The sequence below is a fragment of the Harpegnathos saltator genome, unplaced genomic scaffold (assembly GCF_003227715.2).
Source record: "Harpegnathos saltator strain DR-91 unplaced genomic scaffold, Hsal_v8.6 scaffold810, whole genome shotgun sequence".
NCBI lineage: Eukaryota > Metazoa > Arthropoda > Insecta > Hymenoptera > Formicidae > Harpegnathos > Harpegnathos saltator.
Genome location: NW_020230661.1, coordinates 335,941 through 362,260, shown reverse-complemented (window position 1 = coordinate 362,260; position 26,320 = coordinate 335,941). Strand labels below are relative to the sequence as shown.

At 45.6% G+C, this 26,320-nt stretch overlaps 1 protein-coding gene across 7 annotated transcripts in view; it reads left to right on the top strand.

The window, feature by feature from the left end:
- Nucleotides 1-26,320, top strand: part of Nrx-1 (neurexin 1) — a 497,229-nt gene that overhangs the window by 311,113 nt on the left and 159,796 nt on the right. For 4 of the 7 annotated variants that reach the window (XM_019845312.2, XM_019845311.2, XM_025306917.1 and 1 more), the window contains one exon: nt 14,586-14,660. The exons of the other annotated variants lie outside the window; for them this stretch is intronic. In XM_019845312.2, coding sequence (XP_019700871.2) covers nt 14,586-14,660 — 75 coding nt within the window. The remainder of the gene's footprint in view (nt 1-14,585; nt 14,661-26,320) is intronic. 7 annotated transcript variants of the gene reach the window in all.

Genomic DNA, 26,320 nt, shown 5'->3' with positions numbered 1-26,320 from the left:
GTTTTATGATATAAATTACCATTTGCATTTTTGTTTTCGTTGGTTCAATCAATTTTGTTGGAGCTAATTAATTATCGGAATGAAATGATGATCTTCAGTTTCAGATTTACACAATTTATAAAACATGTTTGCAATGATTGAAATTTTATTTCCTTTGTACATGAGATTTTTTACTAACTATCACATTAAAACATCTTCTCCCGTCCACACATTTTCAGAATAATTGAAAACATACGTTTCTCATTATAAAGAATTTCGAAAATTATCGGAAGCACAATGGCGAGACCGACATTACCATTACTGGGCCTTTTTTTCGAACTCATCAGTTTAAAGGTTAATCAGTTTCTCGAGACATCATTCTGAATCGTTAACACATATTCTCGACCCAACAACAATTTTTCCATACAAATTTTTTCTTATAATTATTCAACAAATTTGCTCTTTTAAGATTTGTATTTTTCTTGTAGGTCTTGACATTGATCAATTTCTCGAGACATCATTCTGAATCGCGAAACCGACAAATTGGCAAAGGTCTCCCTTGGACGCAACAATCTCGAAATACCAATCTCGTAAATTATTTTATGTCTTCGTTTTGCATATAAATTCACAATTACGCGTATTCTCGGTTCAACAAGATTTTCATATAAATTTCTTCTTGTAATTATTCGATAAATTTGCTCTTTTAAGGTATTATATTTTTCTTGTAGGTCTTGATATTAATTAATTTCTCGAGACACCGTTCTGAATCGCGAAACCGACAGAGGATTCCCTTAGACGTAATAATCTCGAAATAACGATCTTATAAATTATTTTATGTCTTCGTTTTACATATAGATTCACCATTACGCGTATTCTCGGTTCAACAACAAGTTTCTCATACAAATCTTTTCTCATAATTATTCAACAAATTTGCTCTCTTAAGATTTGTATTTTTCTTGTAGATCCTGACATTAATCAATTTCTCAAAATGTTATTTTAGATCGCACAGCAGACAAATTAATTGAGATTTTCCTTAAACACCTCAATTTTTCGAGATATGTAAATTACTTCGTCCTCATTCTGTCAGGATTTAGAATTTCGCGCATTCTTCGCTTAACGTTCTTGATTTAAATACGTTCTCGTAATTGTTGGATAAATTTGCTCTTTTGAAAAGTCGGCATGCTCATTTCAGATCTTGGATCTACCAATTAAGTCCCCGAGGCGTTATTTCGAATCACGAAGGCGACAAATTTATCGAGACTTTTTCCGGCACAGCAATCTCGAAGTACACAAATTACTCGCCGGTGTTCTCGTTCCGCAGATTCGCGATTTCGCGTGTCTCTGGCTCGTCGACAGCTCTTCGATTCGTGGCTTCTCGATTTCGTCCAGCAGTCCGCTCACGATGTACATTTAATTTAAGGGCCCGCAAGATTCCGATCACCTCTGGGAGTCGTACACATTTTACGCGTCGTGCTCGCGCGAGACCATTCGCGACGTCTGAAAGTCAACAGCACCGGGGATGTCACAGCAACCACCACACTCCGGCGGTCTATTTTAAGGGAGTAATTAGAAGATGAGATGTTCGGGAGAGGGACTCCCTGGTCGGAGTGCTCCTTTGCAGTCAGTAGTCGGCAATGTCAATGCGGACGTTACAGTGGTTGCGTTTTAATTATCGACGACCGCCGCGCTCTCGCTCGGCTGGCCTCCCAAGTTATTTCCTGATTTCGAATGCTCATAATGAAACTTCTTGGACGGCCCGGCTTCGTCTTACCGTGTCGGGGGAACACGTCGCGAAGTTATGTTAGAGTTATTGGATGTTGATATAAATTCGTATTGAAACCGAGAGAGCGAGAGAGCGAGAGAGAGAGAGAGAGAGAGAGAGGGGGACGGGGAAGGACGAGTTGATACATCAATTTACATATTCCTATCTCCATTTTTTTCAATCGAGTTTCGCTCCGTGCTCCGCGCTTATCATCGTATTAAATCGTGATTTTTCAACGGAATAAGACATTACGTCGTGCATGATTTTATACACACACACACACACACACACACACACACACACACACACCGACGCGGTATATCGAAATAGCTTTAAGTTGTGCAAACCGTTATTTGCATATTAATATAAGCGTGAAACGGCTCGTCGTCATTTACGGCCGGCCCATTCTAATTGAAACTCGTTACACTCGAAATTACTCCCGTCGCAGTGTATCCGCATTATCGCATTACCATGCTAATATCGCCATTTCGTTCCGCGTGCGCGCGCGCGCGCCGAAGAGCAACATTTTCAGCTTTGTGCCGCGGCGCGAGTCAAAATCATCGGCTTCGCGGATTTTTTACCTTTTTTTTTCGCCCTCCAATCTCCAATCTCGGGTTTTCGGGCATTAATTATGAAATTACGAGGCGCGGACCAAACGCTAATTCCTCATTACCGTACGCGCGCAGGCCGGCGGTGTAATAGCTTCGACGTCCATTAGACGCCCCGGGCTCGCTGGAACTTTTCGATCGCGAGCGCGCGCGCGTCATGATTGTTTCATCGGCCATCGCACGAGTTTGTTGGTATTATTCGAGGAAACAGCGAGACGACGTACTTCCCGTATCGATTCTCCCTTTGCATTACGTGCGATTTCAGCGTTTCCGACTTTTTATCCGTCGCAAATGTACGTCGTCCACTCCGTCTGAATAATACTCACGCGATATATCGCGGCTGTTTCCTCGAACAATCACCGGTCACAATGCACAATGTGTATCAACGCAATGCATGCGATAGAAAGCTCGCAGCCGCCCTCTGGACCCGGTAAATATTAAGGCCGCCATGCTGGTCTGCGCACACAAATTTGAATTTTTTACGTCCGTCACCACGATTTCACGCCACGTACGAAATTAAAGTAATCGATGCGCGAGCGCGAGAGACGCACATACGCGTACATACACAGAGGAAGGGGGGAGGAGGGGGGACGTCACGATAACAAAGAGAATTTCGCGGGAGCTCGCGGCAGATTTTTTTCACATTTCGCGGTACACGGCATGTACACGGCTGCGCACGAAGAAAGAGGAGAGAGAGAGAGAGGGGGGGCGGGGAGTAGGGGGTTCTTGTTCCCTCGCTCGCATTACGTGCGCGGAACACATTTGCAGCACAGGCGAGCGCGCGTGGATGCATCGCCGCTGTTACACGCCGATTCTCCTCGTCTACACGAGGCAACGCCCCTGATTTATTCTACGGAACTTGCCGTGTTCGAGCGTCTAATGCACGGCCATATAGTTAGCCGGCCCGCCCGCCCCCCCCCCCCGCCCGCGCCCATCCGCCGCTGCACACGTGGCTACATGCATCAGCGAACTTCGAGGCCGCACTTTTTCATCCGGCCGCAGTTCCCCCTCCCCCTCCCCTCCCCTCCCCCGCCTCGCAGTTTCGCCCGCGCGCGGGATTAGCGTCATTATTCAATGCGCGCCGTCGCGATTTATGATTAAGCCGCTAATTTGGCCGAGTCGCCAGGCAAAACGAGCGGACGACGTCCGACAAATTGGCCTCTCGTTCTTTCTTCCCTTTCAGCAAACTTTCGATCGATTCACTCCTCTCTCGCGCTTTTTTCTTTCGTTTCTCCCACCCCCCCCGTCCTCCTCCCCCTTCTTCTTTGTCTGTCGCTCTCTCTTGCGCGGGCCTTGCGTTAAATGATGAAAATTCGCCGTACCGAAAGTCGGACAGAGATGGAGATCGAGAGAGAGAGAGAGAGAGAGAGAGAGAGAGAGAGAGAGAGAGAGAGAGAGAGAGAGAGAGAGAGAGAGAGAGAGAGAGGGAGAGAGAGAGAGAGAGTGAATGCCATTAGCACAAAGTTAATTCCAGTTAAAGTAGAAAACTACCGAAACTACCGGCAAGCCGGACGACGCATTATTAGCCAGCTTGCAGTCGTTTTCGTCGGCCAGACCTGCTACGTTACGCGACCAGTAACCGGCAGTTATAAATGCAAAACGTGCAGCCGCGGGCGAGTGTGCCGAATCATTCTTCGGAAATGTCTCAAATATTTAACGACAAGCGCGCGACGCGACTGTAATGAGGGGAGAATATTTTTGCGAATCATCAAGTGCGACCACTCATTTGGAAAAAGAAAAAAAAAAACCGCCTCAGAAGCGAGTCAGCTTATGCGCCTACGAGTCGTTTTCGAATGTTGTTCGTGTCACGCTACCATTATTCTCGCGTTAACAACGAGAAAACGCGAGAGGGCAGAGAGGGCAGCGAAGGGCGGGAGAACATAGCCCTGAGAAAAATAATGTCCACCTGATAAGGCGATGAAGGAGAGAGAGGGGGAAAGTGACAAACGAAGAGAGGGAGAGAAAGCAAGAGGGAGCGACTTATTGGCGCGATAAAATAAAATTAGTGCGATAATATTGGATTGTTCGGAAAGTAATTTTGATTTTTTGCATGAAAATGAAAGACGATATTTTTAATAGAAAGAAAAGTTTTATTCTGTTAAGACCCCATTTTGTTGCAACACCTTTTGCCATCTTTGAGGTGATAACATGATTCCACGCTGGTAAAACTTCTGCCCCTTGTTAGTAAAAAATTGAATTAAATGGTTTTTGAGACCTTCATTTAAATCGAAATTTTTGCCATCCAAAGAATTTTGCAGTGGCCGAAACAAGTGATAATCGGATGGTGTCAGATCAGGTGAATATGGTGGATGCGGTAGCAAGTCCCATCTAAGCGCTAGCAGCTTCTGGCGAGTTAAACTTGTGTGAGATCTGGCATTATCATGATGAAACGCAACACCTTTTCTGTTCGTCAATTCTGGTCTCTTTTGCTTGATGGAATCATTCAATTTGTCCAATTGATGACAATACACATTCGAATCAATCGTTTGCTTGTTTGGTAGCAGCTGAAAAAAACCATTCCTTTCCAATCACACCAAACAGAGAGCATCATCATTTTTTGATGGATATCAGCTTTCGATGTGCAGCTTCGACTTGGTTCATCAACGTCTGTTCCATGATCTTTTGCGTTTAATATTGTTGCACACATCTCCATTTTTCATCTCCAGTTATGAGTCGCTTCAGAAATGGATCGTTTTTCTCACGTTTCAACAGTAAATTGCGGATGGTAATGCGACGAATCAAATCTCTTTGAGAACATGTGGAATCCAAATATCGAGCTTTAAAACGAAACCAAGTTGTTTCAAATGCTCATGTACGGTCGAATTCGATAAATTCAGTCTCTCAGCACTTTCTCGTGTTGTTAAATGACAATTTGCGTCCACCAATACCTTTATTTGGTCTTCATCAGCCTCAACTAGCCTTCCAGAATGTGGTGCATCTTTGAGGTCGAAATTTCCAGAACGAAATTTCGAAAACCGATTCTGACACTGGCGTTCAGTCAACACATCTTCGTCATACATGGCACACAATTCTTACTTGCGCTGCACTTTTGTCCTTACGGTAATAAAACAGCAAAATCTGACGAAAATGCTCACGTTGGTTTTCCATTTTCGATGCGACGCCAAATAAAAACAACTTGACAGATTCCAAAATAACTTTTTGCCAAATGGAGCTTGAAACGTGCGTTGTAAAAATATAAAATGATTTTCTGCTTTAGAACGAAGCTAACTGCTTAAAAAGGCAACTGGCTCCATCTATTTAAAAAAAAACCGAAATTACTTTCCGAACAATTCAATAGAATTACGACGGCCTGACGGGCAATTCGCGCGCTAACGGCGGCGAAGGCAGTGTCAATTGTGGAAACTGTTTCGCTTCGGCCGAGAAGCTTTATGGAAATGCCGGCCGCGCCGAATAGCCGAATAAATTCAATCTCCCGCTTGCCACGATAGTTCCATTTTCGCATGTCTCGTCGCGAAATACAAATTTAATAATAAGAATTGCTGCGAAACGGCGCGACCGGGGCGAAACTGAGAGGCGCGGCAAAAATCGAGCGTCCGAGGAAAGTAAAAACGCCGGAAGAGCGTTTCTCTCTCCTTTCCACCCCTCTCTCTCTCTCTCTCTCTCTCTCTCTCTCTCTCTTTCTCTCTTTGCCCTCTCCCTCCCTCCCTCTCTCTCTCTCTCTGTCTCGGCCGACCGAGAATGCACGGTATGCCTTTATAAGCAAAACACTGGAATCTCCGGTAATCCAATTAAGCAAAGACGCGCGAATTACCGCGAATCCCCCTTTCTCGGATTCACGCTTGTTCCTCGGCACAATCCTCGGAGGCTGCGGCCTCTTCCCCCCTCCTAGTCCCTCCTCCTCCTTCCCCGTGACTAACTCGAGAATGATTTGAGCCCACGTCTCGCCGCTTCCACCGGGAAACGTCGGGGCAAAAAGCTAACGAGTCTCAAACGACTCTCTCTCTCTCTCTCTCTCTCTCTCTCTCTCTTCTCGAGTTCGGGCTTCTTCTTGCTCGAAATGCAAATCGTTTCAATTTCACTCGGCCCCGACTTGTGTGTGCATTTTCACCGCGCGCTCATACGCTGATTAGCCCGCCGGATGTTAAGGGGTGAGTTTCGCTCTTGAGCGAAATTCGCGCGACCGGGCGCGTTTGACATCGAGCTCCACTCCGTATGGGGATGTATATTCGATTCCGGAGATGGTCTCGGGATACACCACAGGTCGGCCGTGGAATCGAGCCGAATCCCTTTTCGGTCCTCGCGTCGGCCGTCCCACTCGAACGGATCGTTAATCCCGATGAGATCAAGCCGCACGGGCCATCAACGATCCTGTCCCGCCGACCAAGAAATTGAACAAATATTTATGATCCCGCCGCAACAACAACGCACGCGGCTTCTCACACAGGCCGGACAATTTACGATATTATTTCCATCGTGCTGGGGCATCGACCGAGCGCGAGACTCGACGCCCGCTCGGTTACAACGGCGCGAACGTCGTCGTTATTCAACGAGATTAGCCCTTCGGCCTTTGTTGTATTTGTTTTTTCCCCTCTCCCTTTCTCTCTCTCTCTCTCTCTCTCTCTCTCTCTCTCTCTCTCGTTCTCTTTCCTTCCTTCTCCCTTTCCTCTTTCTTTCTTGCGTGTGTTCTTTTTTGCTTGTATTCTCTTTCCCTCCCTCCTTTCTTCCCCTCTCTCCCTTTCTCTCTCTCTCTCTCTCTCTCTCTCTCTCCCTCTCTCTCCCTCTCTCTCCCTCTCTCTCCCTCTCTCTCCCTCTCTCTCCCTCTCTCTCTCTCTCTCTCTCTCGCGTCCGCTTTTGCTCCATCCTTTCCAAACATTTTCGCCCGGATAGACGAGGAATCTCAGCCGGCCGGAAAATATACGTCTCTGCTAAATAAAACATTGTCGGGACCGGGTGCGGAGTGCACCGCGAGGATAAATGGACGAGGGAGCGAGCTCGGCGGGGTTGCATCTGGGAAAAGTGTCGGAAAAGAATAGCGCGCGGGATACGCGTCGTCTCTCGGCTCGACTGCAACTCTGATTTCACTCTCTTTCCCTCTCTTCGTTTCCGCACGCATTTGCTTCTCTCGGTTTCCCGCTCCTCCCTCCCTTTCTCTCTCTCTCTCTCTCTCTCTCTCTCGCACGCGCGCGCTCTCATTCGCGAGTCACCCCGCAGCACTCACGCGATAAGCCGAGTTTATCTTTGCTATCTTTGCGTTGGGCCTTAGCGCGCCTCGGCGAGAAATTAAATTTGCAATTAATCCTCGCATCGTGTTTCCGGCCAATCACGGCTCATTAAGCTCATTCGTTAAGCCGTATCTTTGTGTTCACGTGTGCACGGGCGCGTGCGTGCGTGCGTGTGTGTGTGTGTGTGTATGTGGGGAGGGGGGGGATTAAATTTTTTACGCAAGTTTCGTATAACTGTCAATGAAGGCGAAATGAAAGAACGAGCTTTTATGGTGTATAATTCACGGCGCTTTTATCCGCTCGCGATGAATTTTTAGCTCCTCCGCAGATATACGTACTTGATTTGTCGAGTTGGATATGCGTGTACACAGGGTGAGTCACTTAACGTCAGATTTTAAAATTTAGCCGGTCTAGCAGTTAATTCTTTCCGATGAAATTTACATAGCTCAGAGCAAAATTTGAAATTGAAATATTCTCTTGCTCTTTTGCAGCTTCAAAGGGTTGACATTTAACTTTTCGAAATGACATATGGTTTGGTGTCTGATACACACAACCTCAAATAATAATCAATAGCGTTCACGATGGCTCCACAAAGAGCATATTCGACATGCGATGCATTTCGCGTTTTATTTAAACAGAAACGCTTTTGAAACAGCCAAAGCGATTTGTGCTGCTTCAAAAGCACAAAATTCCGCGACCGATCGCACTTGCCGAAACTGGTTTGAACGTTTTCGAAGTAGTGATTTTGATCTTCACGGCCAACCACGCCTCGGTCAGCTGAAAGAATTTGAAGACGAGGAGCTGCAAAATCTATTGAATGGAAATACGGCACAAATACAGCAAGAACTTGCAGAAAAGTTGGGAGTAAGCCAGAAAGTTATTTGCGACCGTTTATATCGTATGAAAAAGATACAGAAAGAAGGGAAGTGGGTTCCACACGAGCTAACCATTGACAACAAAAATCGTCGATTGACCACATGCGTGTTACCTTGCTCGCCAAACAACAAAAAACAACAAATAACAAAAAAAGGATTTCTTGCAAATCGTAACTGGTGATGAAAAATGGATTATGTATGAAGCTCCTAAACGCAAAAATTCACGGATAGACCCTGATCAACCGACAACGTCGACAGCAAAACCCAAACGTTTCGGAAGAAAGTTTTTCTCTGTATATGATGGGATTAGAAGGGTGTACTGTACTATGAGCTCTTAAAACCATTAAAGCAAAGATTTACCAAGAGCAATCGATATGTTTGAGCGATGCAATTGAGAAGAAAGGCCATTTACTGGACAAGGCAGTCGTAAAGTCATCTTGCTGCGCGACATTGCTAAACCACTGCACACAGCAGAAGCCACAAAGGAAACTATCTTACATTTGTGCTCGAAAGTTCTTTCACACGCGACGTATTCTCCAGACTTGGTTCCATCAGATTTTCATTTGTTTCGGTCGATGCAACACGCATTGTCTGATATACATTTTTCGACAATTGACCTTTGTAGCCTCAAAGCCACCAAGTTTCTATCGTGATGGGATTCTGCAGCAGTCCATTAAATGATATCGATAGAAACGGAGAACATTTTATTGATTAATCTTGTTCCATTGATTCTTAAATAAAGATTGAAAATTGTCGAAAACCGGAAAGAATTATCTATTAAGACCTAATAACTTTGGGATTCTAAAATCCCAACATTCTAAAATTCGAAATTTCTTATCTAAAATTCCAACACATGCAAAAATTCGAAATTTCTTTTCTGAAATTCTCAAATTTTCATATTCCAAAATTTTGAGCACTTACGAAAATTAAAGAACCCGATGATAAGGTACTCATCAGAGAAAATAGCGATCTTCCTTCGTTATTCTCATATCCGTTGACAAAAATATCGCAAACTCACATCCTCATCTCTGATGTGAAACAAACGACCAAGATATTTTAGAATCGCACACTAGATAATTCACCCCGTACATGCTCGGCGAAGTACATTGCCCGAATGAACACGCGCTTGTGACTTCACTTCTGGCTTTACTCGACAAATACACCCGTGCGTCGTATTACTCGTGAAAATTATCAGTCACCAGAAATTATATTACTTATTAAGATTACACGAGCGCGCGGTGCGTCAAGCCGGCGGCCAGGAGCGTAGCAATCGGCGCGCCGGTCGGCGCGACCGGCGCGTTTTCACGGGTCACACTGCTCTTTTTAAGTAATTACGTCGAGTGCGCATTGTGTGCAACGGTGGTTCACCTCGACCGTTACCTCGTGACACGCGTGATCGAGAGCGGCGAGTCACGACTCCGTCGGAAGGTAAATCCAGGCCACACTCGTAAATTTCGCGCTCGCGCGCGGCTCTCGGGCGGATTTAACGATTCCCGGCGAAATTATGAGTTCGCGGTCGATCGAAGCAGTCAAGAGTGCAGGCGACGGCTTTTAACGCGTTAACCGGTCGCCCGCGAATCGCCGATCCGCTTTCCTCGAGATCCACCGTGAAACGTAATTCCTCCGACCCTCTTCCTCTCTCTCTCTCTCTCTCTCTCTTTCTTTTGCTCTTTTTCTTCCGACGATGCTCGAAATCCGGCTCTGCGGCGTATAGACTTGGAAATTCTATTAATATATTTTTTATCGAATTTATACCGCCCGAGGAGCGGGCGCTTGGGCGGACGGCGAACGTAACGATACGTTCCGCTAGATTTGCGATTCGTAAAGCGCAAGCGGGAGTCCTCGGTCACGAGGGCAGCGGTGGGAGGGCGGCGGGGGGAGGGAGGGGGAGGACAGAGACGGGATGCGCGGCGATATTTTCTAAAGACCTCGCGCAAAATTGGCCGGTATCTGGGTTAAGTCGCGCGGAGGGGCGGGCGGGGGGGGGGGGAAGGGGATCGCGTATATTTTCTTATTCGTGTGCGTGCTCGTCGAATAATCCGACATAATCTGTCACGAAATCGCTAAGCTTCGAGTAGCTCGGGCTTACGTGACGTCTCGAAAGCGTCTCGACGAGAGATAGCCGCGATATTAAATCCCAGCTAGGTGGATTTTATTCCGCCACGGTACACCGAAGGCATTTCTCGTAGCACTTGTATCCTATTCCGGATTGACATCTCCGATAATATATCCGTCAGTTTATTTCGCTGAGTAAGCCGTACGTTGCGCATGCGTATATCCACGTGTGTGTGTGTGTGTCGGAGTCTCGTCCTTTACCTTGCCGAAAGCTTGATATCGGTGTTTTTTTCATCATCCCTTTAATATGCTTACAAGCTCCATTTCCTCGTCTGCCTTATCCGCGCCTGTCGCGAGGAAAATTCGTGGCGCGGATCAAATTTTTCAACGAAACTCGCGCGACGACGTCTCTCCCCCTTCCTCTTCGCCGCTCGCGAACGTTTTTCTTTCCATCTTGCACGAACGCGTGCTTTGTACTCGAACGCAAACGTAATCCTCGACGTGGCGAGCCGGCGCGGCTCATCGCTCATCGCACCGTTTCGTTTGTTTACACACATGTAATTTCTCATTTCGTCCCGCATGGTTTCTTCTCCCTCCTCTCTCTCCCTCCCTCTCTCGCTCTTTCTCTCTCGCAGGCCAGCGGAAGTTTTACGGGTATTCAAGACGAACGCGTGTCTCCTCATATTTATGACGAGCGCCTTAATACCCGCGCGCGATGCGCTGACACGAACTCGCCGCCGCGGAGACTTTCAGCGACTTACTCCTCTCGTTATACCGCCCGAAAGATAATTCTCGTCTTAAAGTGACGCATTATATCCCGCGACGTGTTTAACGATGCGCCTTGTACTCGTCTCGTTCCCCGGGGATGGGTCGTTGCGCGGCCGTCCTACAAAAGATTGTTTAGAAAAGGGGCTAAGTGCTGTGAACGCGCGCCGGCGCCACTGAAAATGTTTAACGAAGTATTCTTTTATACGATCCGAGATCGTCCCTCTTCTTCGGACTCTCTCTCTCTCTCTCTCTCCTTGCCTGCTTACCTTTCTCCTTCTTTTCCTTTCTCTCCGCTGGTTCTGCTGTCGTTCACGACGAAGTTACTCCGAAAACGGGCAAGAGTCAACGAGGAGAAACGGCGCCCCAATTTTTCGTCACACGCACGTACTTGCGTCGTACTTCTCATTCGCGACGTCTTATTGAGCCGACCAATCGCGAGGGCGCGTTCGACCGGGGCCCTCGTGTTCCAGACGCTTGGCGAGTGCCGAACTCGCCCCTCTTGATTGGGGCCCTGGGCGCGAATCGGTCGAAATTCTATTTGTCCAAAATATCCGAAATGAACAACAATTAGTTGCGCTTACGTGCAGTAATTGTTTCAATCGATTACTTCGATCCGGCTGATTATACGCCGATTAACATTATTAACATTAATTTCATCAGTCGGTTGAAATTTATATTTAATTCTATCGGTTGACTGAATTCGTAATTACGCATACGGCGATAGATTAATTTCGATTATTCATTCGCCGATTCTTTTGGCCGAGCAAGATTTCAGGCGATCGATGCCCCCGACGTCGGCCTCATTCTCAACGCTGACTGTTGAATCTCGTGTGCGCCTTTCTGATCCTCGAGCTGAAGCAAACATTACGCGTGTCGTTCGTACAAGAGGAGCGGAGCTTGGAATTGGAAGGGCATGTTTAACATTCGCTACGCGTCCAGAATAATGTCCCTGTGGACTCGAATCTCGCAACACGCGTCCCGAGTGGAAACATTAATAGGGCTCTTGATTATTTTTCTCTAACATTAATCGGACCCTAGTAGGGATAGAAAGACAAGGGCCCTACAAGATATGTAAGAAATGATTTAACCTTATATGACAATATTATGAGGGCCTTATAAGGCAATGTTAACAGGGCCTTATAAGGTAATATTATTAAGGCCTTATAAGGAAATATTTTTATTATTGTTTGAATAAAAATATTCGTTCTTTTTATTCCAAGAAATTTAGACTGTAATTTCTTTATTACTTTATAACCTTGTTAGTATACAATAAGTTTTTTATTTTAAAAATATAGCATATTTTACAATAAAATATAGCATTCTTTGCACATAAAGATCTTGCTATTTTTATTAAAGTTCGTTGCATTTTAAAACGAAGGCAATACTAGAAAAATCTATGGAAGAGACAAATGAATATGGCAACTAATAAAACCAATAAAATTTGCTTTTAATTGCGATATAATTAAAAAGTCTTTAAAAAAATCGGATATAGCGTATCTACTAAAGCGATACTAAACTATGACAATTTTATTACACGCTTCAGATCTTATTAATTTTTCGTAACAAAACTTGGTTTTGTATATTTAAAGCACCCTCTTCAAAGATCCTCCTAAGGAGCACATCAGTTTTCCATGTTCCATGTAAAGCGTTATTTCGTAAAATCTAAGGCATCCCTAATGAATCTTTCTAAGACCCTCATCAGTTTTCCTTATCAAAGCCTTATTTCGTAAAATCTTAAGTATCCCTAAAAGATCACTCTTGGGGCCTGATGTGGTAATAATGAGGCATCCCTTTTGAGGGCATCCTATTTTCAGCCTTATCGGGGCCTTATGCTTCATGAGGATAGTCCTAACAATGTTTTGCTCGGGGCGTTTCGCGTCGACGAGAAGGCCGACGCGACGCGACGTTAGGATGATTTCCGCTCTTGCGACCGACTCTTGCCACTTGGCCGATCCGTTCGACGAAAGTCCGCGCGAGCGCGAAAGTTATAGCCGCGAGATACCTCCGAGGACTCGGCGGCCGCCGGGGATGTGCTCGACAATGGACGCTCTTAAGTCACCGCCGTTAAAAGTCGCTTTAATTCACGCGAAATGAAACTTTACTGTCTCTCGTCTCGTCTCGTCTCGTCTCGTCCTGTCCCGTCCCGTCCCGTCGCGCCTCGTCGTAGCTCCATTCGTCCGCGATAACTTGGGAATCTCCGTATTCAGCATGCCGGCCGGTCCCCCGGAGGGCTGCGGAGCAAGAAGTTAATGCCGAAACTTTCGGCGGGAATAAATGTTAAACAGCCGTTCGCTCCCTGCTTCCCCACCCCTCTCTTGCCCCTGTCGTTTTCGAGGCGTGTTTTGCGAATCGCGGGATTTAATGGAACGCCGGCCGGCGGAATAAGATCTCCGCGTCTGTCAAAGTCGGCTCGGACGCGGGCTCGAAAATCGATCGCGCCGCGCGCGTCTCTCTTTCTCTCTCTCTTTCTCTCTCTCTCTCTCTCTCGGGCGTGCAGGCGGGGGGAGGAGGGGACTGGTAGGAAATTACGAGGACCTCATAAGTCCAGGTGGAAATGAATTTCCGAAATTGATTGTCAATGTCGCTGTCTGTCACGCGTCCCGGCTTCCTTCCTCCGCGTCGAAAAACGAATGGCGCACGGGAAATTCATCGAATGCGCGGGCGAGAGACAAATTGGTAGAAAAGAACGAACGTTGCGGCGGGCGCGCGCGCGCGCTCGCCGTTCATGCCGAAATAAATCCTCCGACTTGGCAATTTTCTCACACGTCACGCGATCGATACGAAGAGAGGCACACGGGAGACGCGACGGAGTCGCGTGTCGATTTGCGTACTCCGTAGCAACACCGATCGTCCCGTTCATATACGGGGTGTCTCTGAAGTAACGTCCGATACTTGGCGCGAGCGACCGTTCGTTCGGCCCGAGAGCCTTGTCACAGTCTCCACAGTGTGTTGAGAAGAACTCCGCGAAATTATCGTTGCTCTCCGTCAGCGCGACGGAGACATCAGTCGTCAACACCGGGGGGGGGGTGAGGGGTCGCGATCGCTCGAATCCCGAAAAGGTATCGACTCACAATCAGTCGCGGCCGCATCGTCGTCGACAGAGCCTCCCCGCCTGCGGTCAGTCCGCGATCGCACGGAAGAAAGCGACTGTGTCGAGCACCTTTAGAAGCTAAAAAACCCTCGGCACCCTCGGCGATTAGCGAGCCATGCACCAATGAGCGCAATGCACCACGTCGCGCGTACATGCCGACGGTCGATCATTCTAAAATCGATTCTCAATGTTGCTGACCCTCGTGCGCCCACACGTGGTCGAACTTGGGCTACACACGCTACTATTGGACTGGCCGGTTTAAAGAAGGCCGGAGCGACGATTAACGTGAGGCGGCTCCACGGCACTTTGGTCACCTTCACCAGCCCAGAGTCCCACCTGGTAAGCCTCAGTATCCAAAGCTTGAACGAAAAAGGCTGTGAACGAAAAAAAAAAAGATATCAGCAAGCAAGAACGAGGCGAAGCCGAGAGCTCAGCTCGCGAGCTCTCGCTGGACTGGCCCGGACACGCACCTGTATATACTTAATTGGCTAACTTTCACGCGACAACTTAGCTTCTTAGAGAGGAGTGATCACCAGAGCACCTTCTTCTATTTCTTCACTACCACACCACCACCACCACCACCACCACTACTATTTTTCTACTTCTTCTTTGTCTCTTCCTCTTCTCCGTTTTCTCTTCTTTTCGTTCTTCGCTTCTTCTTTCGCTCGGCACTCGCGAATAGTCGATATATTCGAATAGCGCGCCGTCGGGGGGGGGGGCGGGCGGGAAGACGCTCGAGTGTCTCCCGGGGAAGTCCCGGCGAGAGAATGAAGCCGAGTATATCGCGGCCGCGCGACGGAATCGTCGTTGAAGAATTTTCCTCGACGCGTCGGTGGTAATCTCTCGCGGGTAAGACGGAGCGAAGCGTGAGGGAGAAAGGAAAGCACGAACACGCGTGTGCGCCTTTCTTCTTTATTCCTCTCGGGTGACCGGGTTTTTCTTACGACGGCGGCCACGGTAACGATGTTTTTCCGTCACTGTCGCGAAGGAAACCGCGGGGCCGATCGCGAGCAGTCGATTCGAGCGGACCGTCACGAAAGACGGCCGCCCGCTTGAATGATTGATACGGTCCCTTATGTAACGAGCATGGAATTTTAATTAGCTGCCTCGTATTGTGCCCCCGCGCCGGGACGCTCGATGGGTTATTGATTTATCGAGTAGTCTTACAACAAGTGTTGTCACAGTCACCGCTCGCGCGCGCGCGCGCTTGTCGCTCGTCCCGTCGGGAAACGCGCGCGCGAACGAGACGGTTGCGAAGCCCGAGTGGCGGCTGGGCGGTTATAGGAGGTCGCGGGGGAAGGCGGGCGGAGCGGATAATTCAGTCTTTAATATAGATGCCACGAATTGCACGCCCGTGCAATATACGCGAGCGAGTCACGCGGAATATTCGAGGCCATCGAGCGATATTCGAATGCGAATGCTATCCTGTTTACGAGTCTTGTCCTACGTTGAACTTTATTATTTTCTCTCTTTCTCTCTCTCTCTCTCTCTCTCTCTCTCTTTCTTTCTCTCTTTCCGCTATTTCTCTCTTCTCTTTATTCTCTCTCACTGTCGGCGAGCGACACGCAGCTTGTGAGAAGGAGGATTGGTACGACACGAAATCTTGCGCCGAGTTTATGGAAATTTTCGCGACGGCTACGCGGGGAGAGACGCCGGCGGATCCTTGTCTCTCTTCCCGTTTCTCCCCCCCCCTCTCTTTCTCTCTCTCCCTCTCTCTCTCTCTCTCTCACTCTCTTTTCTTAGTCCGTTATACACTCACTGTTCGAAATATTCGCTCGCCCGACTTGAGGCCAACTACTCGCGATCCCGAGTGGATCTCGTGGAACGATCTCACTTGGAATCGCGTAATCGCGGTGCGCGACGACGGGCAATTATTACGGGGAGACGCGATATTCTCGGGGATTTGGATTTTGCTCGGTTTTTCCGATTAACGATCTCGATCGATCTCGCCGATGAATTAATCGACGGTACACAGTTTGCCGAGGGGAACGCGTCGCTCCGTACGATCGTGTCGACAATCCTTTCCACGAGCGCTTTCCTGCGAATGGTTAGGAGGTCAGCCACAATATGTACATAGTTCACGCGTGAATAATATATATACAGGGTGCTAAATTTCAAACGTAACAGGTAAAGAATCTCGAAAACTATGAAAGATATTAAAAAAAGCTGAAACATGTGGTCCATAATTTCGAAGGGGAAAGAGAATGTCATTATCAGAGAATGTCATTATCATTTTTATTTGGAGGGCATTTTCAAGATCAGCTTAATTTTTTAATTTAAAATTTTTTAAAATAGAGAGGCCAATTTTTTATTATATCTTCTTTTTCTACCAATTAATTTTAACAACTTTTGTCTGAAACATTTTTTTATTTGCCTAATATTTTTTAAAATATTTAAGGAAAACTTGGTAACTTTTTCAACATTTAACTTACGATATCTCGCTAACTATTTGTCGAAAGACAAAATAGTATTAGACTTTTTTACTTTATTTGCTATCAAGAATATATTACTATAATAGTGCCCTAATTTTTGTTAATTTAATAATTTTGAAATTTCTAAAGGTCGATAAGTTAACAAAAGTTAGGGCACTATTATAGTAATATATTCTTGATAGTAAATAAAGGAAAAAAGTCGAATACTATGTTTTCTTTCGACGAATAGTTAGCGAGATATCGTAACTTAAATGTTGAAAAAGTTACCAAGTTTTCCTTAAATATCTCAAAAAATATTAGGCAAATAAAGAAATGTTTCAGACAAAAGTTGTTAAAATTAATTGGTAAAAAAAGAAAAAGATATAATAATAAAAAATTGGGCTTTCTATTTAAAAAAATTAAGTTGACCTTCGACTGACCTCGAAAAAATGTCCTCCAAATAAAAAACCGATAATGCCATTCTCATTCCTCTTCGAAATCGTGGAACATGTGTTTTAGCTTTTTTTAATATCTTCCATAGTTTTCGAGACTTTTTAACTGTTACGTTTGAAATTTAGCACCCTGTATATACGCACATGATACTTGTGCTAGCTCTAATAGGTACACCACTGGTCATTGCACATGCACGCAATAATCTACGCTCCTCTCACTGTCATCATCATATCTGTCATCGGCGCGAGAATTGAGTTTCCTTCGGAACCGTAAGAGAGACACAGTTAACATTTCACACCCGAACGAGAACGGGGCGAATTTTTTTCCTGTCGCTTTGATTTCTCAAGAATTATCGTTTATCAGACGTCCCTGCCTTCGATATGGGAGGCAGGAGATAAATAGATACACGCACGAACGTTGAGATCATTCGTTTTCGCATTCAAACTCTATGAGACTTTCACACAGATTCACTAATTGATTGCCGATCGATTCTCCCGAGCAATTGGTCGAGCGACGCATCTCGAGCCGTCCAAGAGAATCTACTTGCTTCTCGACGTGACTGTGAGCGCGCGATTGATAAAATTCACAACGCCGCGGTCCGGCGCGGCGGAGTGCGGTCGTAATTTCCGCGGATCGGGGAACTCGTGGCTTCTTCGGTTTTCCAAAAGTCAGCCGGCTGTGTACGAATATGCGGTCCATCATCTCATCGAATCATCCTCTCTGCCTCACGGAATGAGTGATCAATGAGCGTCTGACAATTGCCTTTATTAGCTCGAGCACCAAGCTGCATGAGGAAACGAGAACGAACCAAGTGCACCCGCCTGCATGTTGACGCCAAAAACTACGTCTAATTATATTTTCAGGACGATTAAGAGCGGACCGACGTCGATCGGCCCGCTGATAGCGGTCATGCTGAGGCATATTCGCTTCGACCGAAACAGACGCTGAGATGCGGATCGACGCAAATCTTTCGAGAATAAAAGATCCCGCATTTTACTGTGCGTCATACGGCGTCCTCGATCTCCGAAAGATCTCCATTTCGGACGGGGAGCGGTCGTAACTCTCTGTAAAAATTCCGAGATTTTATAGTGTCGCGGCATCCCCGGCCTCCGAAAGTCTCCCGTTTATATGTTCCGCTCGGAGGGGCAAATGTTTTGATAAATTTCAGAACCTCACAGGTAGCGCTCCTGATCGAAGGAATTCCCGTTTCCGCGGAACTGAAGGGAGAGAAGGAATTTTTATTTCTGTAAGAATGCGATTTCCGGCACACGTCGAGAGCGTTACGCGCTATCTTTCTCGGTTCACATAAGCGCGTCTACGGACAAGACTCAGTAAACAGAACGGGTAAATATGCATAAAAGGCAACTCTCCGACTTTTTTCATCTTGCAATGTGTTATGAAGAGTGAAGTTCTGAATAACTTTTTCTAATACAATTATATAGGTGTCGCTTATATAGTTTCCGAGATATATGACTTTAAAGTTATAAAATTATTAACTTGTAAAATTGTACGTTGAATGCAATTATTTGTAGAAGTTTATCACAAGTACAGCAATCTTGTCGCAAATATTTACCGTTTACAGTTACGCGAATCTTTCGCCTTACTAAATTTACTGAGTTTACCGTATACTAAAAATGGAAATTTTATGAAAATTAGCAAAGACCCGTACGCAAGGTTGGCAAAAGTGACAGATGCATACTCGTCTCTGCAGAAAAATTTACTGAAAAATTGAAAAATTTAAATCCGCTATTTTACAGATTAAGATCAATTTTTCATGATCTTGCGTAGGGGTTTTGCTAATCTTCACAAACTTTTTATTTTTAGTAGAGATGTGCGAATCAAGAATTTTTATGTCGTATCGAATCGAGTCGAATCTCATTTTTTAAATTCGAATTCGAATCGAATCGAATCATTAAAAAATTTAACATGACTATTAAATATGTAAATAATGATGGAAGATTTTAATATGAAAGGGAATATTGTAATATCATTTTAAAGTAAAATATATATTTAAATATTTAAAGTAATTTATATTTAAGTTATTAATTATAAGTTAAGTTAATTACAAGTTAAGGGTTCAGACACACAAGCCCAGATGACCCGTTTTGTACCTGATGCATGCAAACGATAATGTATTTGATTCCTATTCGAATTATTCGGATTCGAATTATAGGGATTCAGATTCGAATCGAATTACATTAGATTCAACTCGATTCGATTCGAATTCGAATAGTTCGCACATCTCTAATTTTTAGTATATGGTAGGATAGATCACGGTTAGGTTAGCTTTGGTTCTCTTTGCAGATCGTTAATAATAGGCTTGGTTCTTTTTGCAAATAATTAATAATAGGTTAGGTTCTTTTTGCAAATAATTTCCATCACTTCTACAATATATATTCAATTTCAACAAAATCGGTGAGGTGTAATCATTTATGCACATTTATCTTTTAAAACTTTAAAATCATATCTCGGAATATGTGTATTTCGAATATATAAGGTATCCGAGATCTTCTGAAAACGAAAAATTATGAAGATTAATCAGGTCAAACTGAGAAGAAAAGTCATGTAGCATTTTGCAAACATCGCAATAGTTATTAAGTTATTAATGATTGACAATGACCACAATAATTAGAAGCTCTTTTAATTGACAACTTGAAAATTTGCGTACTTATTTGTAAAATGGTAAAGGACTTTTTTGTTCAGAATGACCTAATTTACAATTATATGACAGCTATCTAGCTGTATCTAGCGATAGATATGAGTATATTGAACTTTGAATCCTGAATTTCGAATCTATCGCTAGGCGCAATAGCCGTCATGTAATTGTAGATTAGGTTATCTCAAATAAAAAAGTCCTTTACCATTTTGCAAATAAGTAGGCAAATTTTCAAGTTATCAATCCAAAGAGCTTCTGGTCATTTTCAATAATCAATAATTTGATAACTATTACGATTTTTGCAAAATGGTACGTGACTTTTCTTCTCAGTTTGATCTGATTAATATTCACAATTTTTCATTCATCCAAAAGATCCTGGATACTCTGTATATATTTCGGAAACTATAAGTGACCTCCATATAATTATATGAGGAAAAGTTACTCAGAATTTCATTCTTTATAACATATTTCAAGACGGAAAAAAGTCGCAGCGGTGTTACCTTTTAGGCGTATTTATCATATTTACCATGGAACAAATACGCTGTGACGAAAATACATTCTCCGTATCTCATATCATCTAATCGCCCAATAGCATTACACCCGAGCCGTCGGGTCTGCTTCTAAGCGATACAACTACACGGTATACCGCGTCCGCAGTATCAATGGTTACTGTATCAGCATCGCTCGGCAACAATGGCAGAAATCCAGAGATATCGCGCGCATCGATGGCTCCCGAATACGGCAAGAGAGGAAGAGAGAGAAGGAGAGGGAAATAGAACAAAAGAAAGAGAGAGAGAGAGAGAGAGAAAGAAAGAGAGAGAGAGAGAGAGACGGAGAGAGAGAGAGAGAGAGAGAGAGAGAGAGAGAGAGAGAGAGAGAGAGAGAGAGAGAGAGAGAGAGAGAGAGAGAGAGAGAGAGAGAGAGAGAGAGAGAGAGAGAGAGAGAGAGAGAGAGAGAGAGAAAGAGAAAGAGAGAAAGACGGAGAGAGAGAGAGAGAGAGAGAGAGAGAGAGAGAGAGAGAGAGAGAGAGAGAGAGAGAGAGAGAGAGAGAGAGAGAGAGAGAGAGAAAGAGAAAGAGAGAAAGACGGAGAGAGAAAGAGAAAAGGTTTCAGATCGACCGAGATATACCACATAATCGATAATCAGTTCCAGAAGAAATTCCAGCCCGTCTCACAGTTGTTTCACGCGCTCTTACAGGCGTTATACTCACACACACACACACACACACACATACAGAACACGCTCCAGGCGCACAGCACGGCGCATCCGTAGACACGAGACGCAACACACACATTAACACGTTCTAATTTGTTCCTTCCCACTCCGCGCGGCCAAGATGGCTCTAAATTCTCGTCTACTAAGCCTCGGCGCGTATATACGTCGCGCCTAACCGCGACACCGATATCGTAACTCTCGCGCAGCTGCAGCACGGTGGGGCTCTGGGTAAGAAAACACTTGGAATAACTTTGAATATATATTTCTCGATTACTCCGTGCCAAGAGTCTCCTCTCACTTCCTCCGGCTACCCGCTTCTCCCAGCCTCCTGGCAATAGTCCTCCGGGACACTCATCTCTCCCGTCCCGTCTCTCGTTCGAGCGCTTTTTCCCTTTCCTTCTCCTCCTTTTTTATTCTTCTCTTTTTTTTTTTTCAATGTCTGATGTACACCTTATCTCACTCTCTCTCTCTCTCTCTCTCTCTCTCTCTCTCTCTCGTCTCGATACGATTATGCTGCTCCTTCTCTTCGAGCAACAAAGATGGAGGACAAAGGGTGGAAGGCAGACGGACGAATAATCGCGGGAGTTGCTCCGAAACTTGGCGCGAATATTATTTTCGACGGCGAAACAGAATGTATTAAAAAGATGCGAAGAAAGAGAGAGACACAGACGGATGGACGGATGGATGGATGGATGGATGGATAGACAGATGGATAGAGAGTTCGTCGGACGCGCCGAGTGGGTGAAATGTCGCCCCGCGGAGAACAATTGTTCGCTCGCATTACGACGAGTCGACCCATTAATTTCATCGGAATTGCAGTTATTATAAAAAATAAACTTCGCGTAAACTCCCGCAAAACACCATCGGGGTGGTGTACCCTTTTTTCCGCATTTATTAGCGATTTCGCCGCGGTTTTGCGCGTAACAATACAAATTGAATTCAATATTAACTGTCTCCAGGAGAGAGAGAGAGAGAGAGAGAGAAAAAGAGCGCTTCGAAACCGGGACGGGTGTTTTGCGTATCGCACTTTCAAACAATGCCCATATCGAGTGCGCCGGCATTCTCCCCCGCGGGATTTTGTTTCCTCTGTTTCTCCTTTATTAACTGGAATTACGTCGCGTTGTCGCGCGAATTCAAGTTTAATTGAGATCCATAATAGTTCGCAATCTCTCTCGTGCTCGCTCGCGTCGTTTCTGGCGACAGAGGGAGAGAGGGAGAGAGAGAGAGAGAGAGAGAGAGAGAGAGAGAGAGGGGGGGAGAGAGAGAGAGAGAGAGAGAAAGAAACAAGCGCTCCTGCGTGCACGTCGCTCATGCAACTTAAATTTTTCACCCGATCGGCATTCCTCCCGAATGCAATTCCTCGTAAAACTCTCGTATCCTCCTCTCCCCCTCCCCACCTCCACTCCCAGACAAAAGTTCGGCGATGACCTCTCGTTCCTCCACCGTCTGAGTTTTTTTCCTTTTTCACCCTTTTCTCTCTCTCTCTCTCTCTCTCTCTCTCTCTCTCTCTCTCTCTCTCTCGTTTTTGCTCTCCGATGTATTGCAGGGTGCTCGATCCATCCTCGCACGGACGACGTCCGTTCGCCCGGCCGGTCCGCCGATGTCCGCCGGTGGCCGCGCAGGTGAGAGGGGGTCATTTAATCGATCTTCGTTGACGGCAGCCGCGACGAGCGTGCACCCCACTCTCTTCCCCTCCGCGAGCGTAAACATGTGACTTTTAACAAAGCGACCGCGTTACGGAGCGCGACACAGTTACTGCGGTTGTAAGCCGAGGCTATAACGCGCCGTGCGCGCATCGCGGATTACGGGGGAGTAACTCGCAGGAAGCAGCTTGCGGTTTCTGAACTCTGGATAGCTTTGCCCCGTGGCGCGCGACGTGCAGACGCAAGACGTGGATTAATATGTACAAAGGCCCGCTGTCACACGCGATGTTTAAAGTGGCGGATAATTGAGCCGCCGATCGCGCAGACCCGGCCGCAGCGCCGTTATTAGTTGCCGTCTCTCGTTGCGCATTCCGCGACGTTGCGCCCCGAGTAGAAAAATTAATAATAGGGCTCTGGTAAGGGCCTGATTATTTTTCTCTAACATTAATCGAGTTCTAGTAGGGATAGAAAGTCAAGAGCTCTACAAGATGAATAACAAATAGTTTAACGGGTCCTTAAGGCAATATTATAAGGGCCTTATAAGGAAATATTTTTATTATTGCTTGAGTAAAAATATTCGTTCTTTTCCAATTATTCTGTTCCAAGAAATTTAGATTGTAATTTCTTTATTTCTTTATAACCTTGTTAGTATACAAACATTTTTTATTTTAAAAATATAACACACTTTACAATAAAATGTAGCATTTTCTTTACATATAAAAATCTTGCTACAGTTTTTATTAAAATTTACTGCAACTTTGAAAACGAAGGCAGTACTAGAAAATTTACTGCATTTGAAAACGAAGGCAGTACTAGAAAAATCCTTAGAAGGGACTATTAAATGACAACTAATAAAACTAATAAAATTAATCTTTTTAATTGCGGTATAATTAAAAAATCTTTAAAAGAACCAGATAGAGCGTACTTTTACTGAAGGAATATTAAATTATGACAATTTTATTGCACGTTTCAGATCTTATTAATTTTCTGTAACAAAACTTGATTTTGTATATCTAAAGTATGTTTAATAAATCCTTATAAAGCCTTCATTTCCTTATCAAAGCCTTGTTTCGTTTGTTTAATTTAAGGTGTCCCTAACAGATTCATCTTGGGGCCTGATGTGGTTTTTCTAATTGCCTTCGTTTTGAAATGCAGTAAACCTTAATAAAAACTACAGCAGGATTTTTATGTGTAAAGAAAATGCTATATTTTATTATAAAGTATATTATATTTTTAAAATAAAAAATTCTTGTATGCTAACAAGGTTATAAATAAAGAAATTTACATTACAGTCTAAATTTCTTGGAATAAAAATAACGAATATTTTTACTCAAGCAATAATGAGGCATCCCTTTTTAGGGCATTCTATTTTCAGCCTTATCGGGGCCTTATGCTTCATAAAGGTAGCCCTAACAATTTTTTGCTCGGGGCGTTACGTCGCTCATCACTCACGGTTCGGCGTCATTTTGCCGTCTCGCTTGGCCCGTGACTCTCCGTCGCCACTTGAGTTTTCAGCGAAAACGCTCGCTGAAAATATCAACAATTTCATCAGCAACGAGAGAGAGAGAGAGAGAGAGAGAGAGAGAGAGAGAGAGAGAGAGAGAGAGAGAGAGAGAGAAGTCAAAGTCACACGACAGCCTTCTGCTCCGGCTGGAAGTCAAGATATCGCGCGAATCATCGAGAGGATCGCTCGATGTTGCGCACGTGCGCGTGTTACGATCATTTGAATGTGTAAATTATCGGGAATAAAAAAATACGCCTGTTTCACCGAACGCATTTTTAAACAAATTCGCGCGAGTCACGTCGCGCATGTTGCCGAAAAACTCCGCCGGAAATTGAGTTTACGTTAATCGGACAGAGAGAGAGAGAGAGAGAGAGAGAGAGAGAGAGAGAGAGAGAGAGAGAGAGACAGAGAGGAAGAGCGCTGCTCCTCCAGTAGTAAAACCCTGAAATTCCGCCGACGTCGGGCTACACCTTATACGAGGGATAAGAGACTCTCCCGACATGGTCGGGCGGAGAAATTCGGTCCGAATGCCGAAGGATAAAAACTTATGATCCTCCGGCGCGTTGCGCCTTCTGGAAAGTCTGGTGCGCCTCTCGACATACGGATCCGCTATAAATTCAGAACGATCTGTACATGTAGTCCGTGTGTACCTGCGCGCACAAGTTTTACGGCTGCCGAGTAAAAAAAGAATTGTCTCGCGATAAAAGGAATATCATATATCGCGAGACTCGAGTTGAATGCGGCCAATTGCTCCTTTGTTTGTGCTCGCCTTGGCTCGATCGGGTCCCGTTCAATCGGGACCTTGTCGGACCTCGTCAAATACGCGGAAGCCTCTCGATGAGACCTTGATGCTCGGAGAATCAATAACCCGCCACTGTGACAACTTTCGTCCGATTTCCGAAAACAGAGGAGAGCCGCGACCTTTCCTCCCGTCCTCCGCAATGAGTTTCAATGAGTTTCAACGAGTCCAGTGACCTTCGCGCGTCCGCAGCTCAAAGGAGAGACTGTTTTTAATTTTTCAACGCTCGAAGAAAAACTCTCTCCTCCTCCCCCCTCTCGTCGAAAGTTCTCTCTTGCCCTCCGCGAGAGAGATCTTCAGGGCAGGGCAATTCCCCGAGGTTAAGAATACATTTTCTCGTTTAACAGCAGATGCGTACCCAACAGCCATCGAGTTCAAAGCGCCGCGGTCTTTCAGTCACCGATTGAGTCTACAAAGCCCTGCTGACTGGATTACAACAACCGCGACTTCGCTCGCGGCGCCGCTTGGCGCGCTTCGTCCTCCGCCGGGCGGGAAGATTGCGCCGCGTCCTCGGCGGGGTGCAATTAAATTCGCGGAGGGATGCTTTCGTGCCGGCGAGGAACGAAATAATCGGACGTACGATCGAACGCGCGCTCGCGCGACGATTAGTTTAGATGGGGCGCGCGCCAGTTATCCGTCGCGAATTCACGTCGACGTAGTTCGGGGAAACTAATCAGCCAGCCGACGTATATGTATACCGGGCGACCTTAATCCGTCAGAATCGGTTCGCCAAGAAGGAGACGTTCCGACATGTTATCCGATAGCTCCCGATATTGCCTGCACGCTGACACATTTCCATTCGCTGGAAATCCTCGTGGGTCGTGTAACGCAATCAGATAGGTGGCAGGTACTCCCACGTGGTCGCGATCTAGCTACCTGCCTGCCCTGCCATGCCTGCCTGCCTGCCTGTCTGTTTGCACAACAGGTTGTCCATTTGCCCTGCCGGACTTTACGCATCTTTCTCTGCCTCTCAACCTTTCGTTCATCCGATCTTGCTCGTCGCTCGTCGCTCGGCGCGTCGGCCTCGCTCGAGGATGAAGCCGTTCCGACGTTTAAGTCGTCCGGTAAATCTCGTGGAAAAGTATCGCGAGCCTAACATGAGCGGCCACGTAGCTCATTGGGAGCTGATCCTGACCCACTTGAGGAGCGTCCAGGAAGAGCGGGTGCTAGGGTTGCCAAATCCAAAAGTTAAAATTACCGGACATTTCTTCTTTGGTAACAAATCCAAACCGGACTAAACCGGACAGAAATAGTAATCATAACGTTACATTAAATATAAAATATGATGACAAGAATTTATTTACAACTATTACTTTTT